Source organism: Babylonia areolata, chromosome 24 (genome assembly GCF_041734735.1).
Source record: "Babylonia areolata isolate BAREFJ2019XMU chromosome 24, ASM4173473v1, whole genome shotgun sequence".
Lineage (NCBI taxonomy): Eukaryota > Metazoa > Mollusca > Gastropoda > Neogastropoda > Buccinidae > Babylonia > Babylonia areolata.
The window spans coordinates 49,996,460-50,003,959 of NC_134899.1; the positions used below are offsets into that span (position 1 = coordinate 49,996,460).

Sequence of the window (7,500 nt, forward strand, 5' to 3'; positions counted from 1 at the left end):
GGGTGGGTGGAAGAGAAGAAAACCCAAGACTCAGAACTCAGAACCGCCCGTAGATCACCTTGGAAAAGAACTCAGAACTCAGGACTCAGAAAAAATGTTTGAGTGCATCAGCCTTTGGGCTATGATACAATGAAATGGAACGAACGAACGAACGAACTGTTTTATTCAAATAAAGGCCAAAGCCCCTCACTGAAGGGGTGTGACATAAGTACAAATACTGGAATTATAACTGTTGCCACAATTATATCATAAACGTAATAGATCAGCAAAAGAAAAGATTAGGATATCATGATGTTCAGTCTTTTCAAGGATTTGTAAATATAAATAGCGAGTCCATAGAGAGTAGATTCATTTCTGGTCGACAAACAATGAAATGGGGTGGGTGGAAGAGAACAGAACTCAGGGCTCAGAACTCAGAACTGCCCGCAGATCACCTGGGAAGAGAACTCAAAACTTAAGAAAAAAAAAGTTAAATGTACATCTGCCCTGGACCATGATACAATGAAAATACTGGAAGAGAACTAAGAATCAGAACCGCCCGTAGATCACCTCGGGAGTGAACTCAGAACTCAGAAAAGTATTCATGTACATCAGCATTGGGCCATAATACACTGAAATAAGGTGGGTGGGTGGATGGGAGATAACTCAGAACTCAGAACCGCCCGTAGATCACCTTGGAACAGAACCCAGAACTCAAGAAAAAAAAGTTTAACCCTTTCACTGCCAAACTGGCATTTATGCACAAGCTAGGTAGAGGACACATGTCCCTGAAAGCTGACAAGATCACGGACCTACTGCTCTTAATCTTCGGTGGAGGGATAGGGCATATTTTCTACACATTGCAGGGGGAATCCTCAGCTATTCTTAGGCACCATCTTTTGTGTGTTTATAGCACAAGGGAATCTTGCACTCTAAATTGACTTGCGGTGAAAGGGTTAATGTACATCGGCCTGGGGCCATAATACAATGAAATAGGGTGGGTGGGTGGGTGAAGGTGACATTTTTTGATAACATTGTCTTACTTCTAACTAATGACCAAATATCCATGATCAAGATGAATACAAGCTTAAATAATGTATCCATATCATGGTATCCATATCATGGTATAAACACCTGTTACTTCACCATGTTTGATCACGATCAAATTAATTTCTTCCTTCTATTGATCGTATGAAATACATATCTTTATGCGTTATGTCTATGAATAAATATATATTGCTCAAAGCAACATATACAATGGAAGTCTAGCCGATTATTTCAATAATTTCTTTTTTAAATCTTCATATACATAGCAAATCAAAACAAAACAAAATGTTCCCACAGAGAGAGAGACAGAGACAGAGAGAATGACTGACTGACTGAATAATTAAATGATTGATTGAATGAATGAATGAATGATTTATTCATCAAAAGGCAGCTGCCCCTCATGAAAGGGTGTCAGAAAATAGCACGTAATCATTTTTGTCAAGGACCAAACTCTTAACAAACACTATGGATAATACTGTCACCATCACCAGTACCATCATCATCATCATCATCGCCACAATCACCATCACCATCATCATGATCGTCATCATCATCTCCATCACCATCATCATCTCCATCGTCATCATCATCATTGTCATCACCAACACTTACTTATGTAGCACCTATTTCAGGTCAGCGACCAAACTCTTAGCCTTTCAGAAACACCATAGATCACACTATCACCACCACCACCACCACCACCACCACAATCATCATCATCATCACCACCACCACCACAACCACCACCACCACCACAATCATCATCATCATCGCCACCACCACCACCACCACAATCATCATCATCATCACCACCACCACCACAACCACCACCATCACCACAATCATCATCATCATCGCCACCACCACCACCACCACAATCATCATCATCATCACCACCACCACCACCACAATCATCATCATCATCACCACCACCACCACCACAATCATCATCACTATCATCATTATCATCACCATTATCATGATCGTCATCAACATCACCACCACCACCACCATCATCATCACTATGACCACCACCATCACCACCAGCATCACTATCTCCACCATCACCACCATCATCATCACCATCACCGCCACCACCATCATCACCATCACAACCATCACCATCACCATCACAATCACCACCACCACCATCACCACCACCACCACCACCACCATCACAACCATCACCATCACAACCATCACCATCACAACCATCACCACCATCACCACCATCACCATCACAACCATCACCATCACCACCACCACCACCACCACCACCACCATCACCATCACCACCATCACCACCATCACCACCACCACCACCATCACCACCACCATCATCACCACCACCACCATCACCACCATCACCACCATCACCATCACCACCATCATGATGCCAGTACCTGCAGGAAGGTCTTGGCACCGGGTGCCCGTGTCTTGAACTGCACGGACAGCACCGGAAAGAGGATCATGTTCATGACGGCGGCAGTAGAGTACCAGAAGGGGCCTGCCACTCCGTTCTGCACACACCCCCCGCACCACCACGGCACGTCACAGGGCGTCACACACAATGCCGGGATAGTTCATCATCATTTCAACCAGATGAATTCATTTGTGGTGTAAAACACATGAACAGTACACGAAGATCGCAACCATTCAATATTTATACATATAAAAAAGGACAAAAAATGCTTAAATGTCAACCCAGGGTAACCCATTACGTACAATCAATTATCACAGTAGACAACAACCACAACAACAACAGAATCCCTTAAAAAGGTCACTTAGAGTAAATCTTACACACACCATCACAGCCATGCGCGTGTAATTAATATGATAGGCATAGAATAGCATACAAAAGGTAGACATGGACGTATGATAACAATATGCAATTCAAGAAGTATTTTGAGTTAAAATGTCATATTCAACAGCATAGCACAGCGTGTCACATCATGGAACATGACACGACGTCACATAGCATAGCATAGCATGTCGCATCACGGGATATAGCCTAATGTCACATAGCATAGCATAGAATGCCTCATCATGGGACATGACGCAACGTCACATAGCATAGCATAGCACAGCGACGTGTATTGGTATCACTAACACCGCTATATGCTGCGAGTGTGGGTATCATGAGCACCGCTATATGCTGCGAGTGTGGATATTTTGAGCACCGCTCTATGCTGCGAGTGTGGGTATCTTGAAAACAACTGTATGCTGCGTGTATGAGTATCACTGGCACCGCTATGTGCTGCGTGTATGGGTATCACTGTCACCGCTACATGCTGCGTATGTGTGTAACTTGAGCGCCGCTATATGCTGCAGGTATGGGTCTTTGTGAGCACAGCTATGTGCTGCCTGTGTATGTATTTCTGAGCACTGCTCCGTGCTGCATGTGTGAGTACCTTGACCACCGCTCACTGTGTGTGTGTGTGTGTGTGTGTGTGTGTGTGTGTGTGTGCGCGGACCAAAGTTCAGTTAGTTTCTTTGGCAGCATACATTCATTTTGTCCAGGTGTTGTGGCTAGCTTGGAAACGGAAGGGGCGTGCGTGCGTGCATGTGTGCGTGCATGCGTGCGTGCGTGCGTGTGTGTGTGTGTGTGTGTGTGTGTGTGTGTGTGTGTGTGTGTGTGTGTGCGTGCGTGTGTGTGTGCGTGCTTGTGTGTGTATACGCGCGCGCGTGTCTGTGTCTGTGGCAGTGTGTGTGTGTGTGTGTGTGTGTGTTTGTGTGTGTGTGTGTGTGAGCAGTACCCCCGCCCCAATATATACTTGTTCACTTCCGTTACTCAAGAAGGCGTCACTGCGTTCGGACAAATGCATATACGCTACACCACATCTGTCAAGCAGATGCCTGACCAGCAGCGTAACCCAACACGCTTAGTCAGGGCATGAGAGAAGAAGAAAAAAAGAAAGAAAAAAAAGAAGGGGATAAACAAATAAATGGATACATGATTCAATAAATGAATACATAACTAAACAAATACATGAATAAACCAATTGTTAAACAAAACAAAACAAAACAAAAAAACTCACACAAAAAACAACAACAAAAAAAAACAAACAAACAAAAAAACACAGAAGAAGTAGATAGACAATGAAATGAAGATAAGATGCAGAAAAAAAAATTAGAAAATGAAATAGAATGGAAAGACAATCATGACAATAAACAAACAAATAAGCAAATAAATGTAAATTAACACACACACACACACACACACACACACACACACACACACACACACACACACACACACACACACACACACACGCACACGCACGCACACACACACACACACACACACACACACACACGCACACACACACACACACACACACACACACACACACACACACACACACACACACACACACACGCACACACACACACACACACACACACACACACACACACACACACACACACACACACAAATCGTAACCCAGCCCGAACCAAACGTTTTCAGTGCACACAAATTAAATCAGCTTAAAGTCTTAAAAACACGTTCGCAAAACCGCTTCATAGTACAGTTTCTAACTAAAAGGCGTCTTCAAAGGCTAGAGTCCGGATAGTGTCCTGCATTTTGGCGTCTCACAGCAACAGCTGGTTGCTTGGTCTTGAGAACAGAAGAGATATGTGGTACGCTTTTCTCTCCCTCCCTCCCTCTCTCTCTCTCTCTCTCTCTCTGTGCCGGTTAATTCAGTACCAATGTCCCACGCTAATTTTGCCAACCCCCTACCTGCAAGATTTATCCCCAGGAAAACTATTTCCCATTCACTCTGTCAGGCTTTTGGGGTCTCACAGGAGACTTTCGATTCGTTCTGAAGTTCCACACGTTTCAGCACCCACTTTCGACCTCTGTCTTCCTTCAGTTTGGGCGACTGTCATCTAATTAATCATCATTCCGTGGATTTCTCTTCTCTCTCCCCCCCCCCCGCCACCCCCCCACCGCCCCCTCCGTTGTGATAAAAAGAAATGCAAATACAAATGCAAATTTATGCGCCAGTTGTATTGCATCCGATTTTTTGCAAATTGTTTACCATCAGCATTGCATTGGATACATTTTCCTTGCCTCTGAGCACTTTTTATGTTTACTTTAGTTATTACTTTTGTTCTCTGGAGCCAGTGGATGTATGATAGAGCGGAGGGGTAGTGGGTGGGGGGGGGGGAGTTATTTGTATTTGTATTTCTATTTCTATCACAACAGATTTCTCTGTGTGAAATTCGGGCTGCTCTCCCCAGGGACAGCGCGTCGCTACACTACAGCGCCACCTTTTTTTTTCTTCTTTTTTTCCTGCGTGTAGTTTTATTTGTTTTTCCTATCGAAGTAGATTTTTCTACAGAATTTTGCCAGGAACAACCCTTCTTGTTGCCGTGGGTTCTTTTACGTGCGCTAAGTGCATGCTGCACATGGGACCTCGGTTTATCGTCTCATCCGAATGACTAGCGTCCAGACCATCACTCAAGGTCTAGTGGAGGGGGAGAAAATATCGGCGGATGAGCCGTGACTGGGACCAGCGCGCTCAGATTCTCTCGCTTCCTAGGCGGACGCGTTACCTCTAGGCCATCACTCCAACAGTAAGTTGGTTCAAAGAATATTCTATTTGAAAATGTCACAACACAGAATACATGAACTGGACAGAACAATATGATGTTCGTGAACAAGTCCTGTTTTTTAAGGCACATGCACACTGACGCCAAACATGTATCGGGTGTCTGTTCGGGTGGAAACGTAAACACCGTAGCGACAATCAAAAAAAAAAAAAAAAAATCATAAAACAACACAGCTGACAAGAAAGTGATAATTCGGCCGTGCGGTGAAAGTGGGAAAAATGGATCATTAGTGTCAGAAATAAAAGGAAAAAAACCCCGAAAACGGAGTATGGCTGCCTACATGGCGGGGTAAAAACGATCATACACGTAAAAGCCCACTCGTGTATGTACGAGTGAACGTGGGAGTTGCAGCCCACGAACGAAGAAGAAGATGAAGAAAAGGAGCCCTGTACATACAGAAGTGTCCCGGGGAACGGAGAGAGAGAGAGGGTGGGGGGAGGGTTGGGGGGTGGGGGAGGAACCGTTCTAGAGGCCAGAGTCAATGAAAGCAGATCAGAGGTACCCATCCTGTCAATCCCCCCCCCTCACCCCCCCCCCTCCCCGCACGCCGTACCTTTACACTAACAGTTGTAGATAGACTACGTACATTCACTGTAAAGCCACAGCAGTGAACGCCACCAAAGACAGAAAATATAACACACACACACACACACACACACACACACACACACACACACACACACACACACGCCTCCCCCCACCACCACACACCTTTAATAACAACAACAACACACACACACACACACACACACACACACGCCTCCCCCCACCACCACACACCTTTAATAACAACAACACATACACACACACACATACATACACACACACACACACACACACACACACACACACACACACACACACACACGCACGCACACACACCTAGAAACACACCCACACTCCTCCCACACATACACACACATTGTAACTACACTCACACACACACACACACACACACACACACACACACACACACACACGCACGCACACACACCTAGAAACACACCGACACTCCTCCCACACATACACACACATTGTAACTACACACACACACACACACACACACACACACTCCTCCCCCTACCACCACACACCTTTAACAATAACAACAATGCACACACGCACACCGCTAACCACACGTTCATACTCTGCCACCCACCCCACACACACACCTAACCACCTCCCCCCCACCTCCGCCCCCCCAACAACAACACCAACAACACACACAAACACACACACACACAGACACGCACGCACGCACGCACGCACACACACACGCATACACACACACACACACACGCATACACACACACACACTAACACACTAACACACACACACACACACACACTATAACACACACTTACACACACACACACACACACACACACACACACACACACACCTAACCAAACCACACCAATCCCTCCACCACACACACGCCTAACAACAAACACACCCAATCCCCAACCACCACCACCACCCCAACCCCCTTAACCGCCCCCCCCCCTACACACACACACACCCACACACACCTTGATGGTGACGGTGGTGGGCTGCAGCAGGTCCCCGGGCCACATCAGCTGGGAGGCCACCGTGACCGCCGTCAGGGACATGGACACCTTGCCGCCGGCGTCGAAGGTGGTGTTGAGGTTGTCGGCGTCCTTGAAGACGTAGCGGCGGATGCTGATGTAGAGCAGGGCGAGCAGCACGGAGAAGCCCCCGAAGCCCAGCAGCAGGAGGAGGGCCGCCTGCCCGCGGTTCAGCACCTTGCCCAGACCCCTTGACAAGGAGAGGAGACGGTGTGGGGGTGTGGGGGTGTGAGGGTGTGGAGTGGAATGGAATGGAATGGAATACAC

The 7,500-nt window shown here is 46.4% G+C and overlaps 1 protein-coding gene across 1 annotated transcript in view; it reads right to left on the bottom strand.

Annotated features, from left to right (window-relative positions):
* LOC143298665 (uncharacterized) overlaps positions 1–7,500 on the bottom strand; it is a 116,510-nt gene that overhangs the window by 32,152 nt on the left and 76,858 nt on the right. Inside the window, exons 3-4 of the mRNA XM_076611549.1 lie at positions 7,177–7,423; positions 2,430–2,546 (exon numbers count right to left, since the gene is read on the bottom strand). Of these exons, the coding sequence (XP_076467664.1) occupies positions 2,430–2,546; positions 7,177–7,423 (364 nt within the window). The remainder of the gene's footprint in view (positions 1–2,429; positions 2,547–7,176; positions 7,424–7,500) is intronic.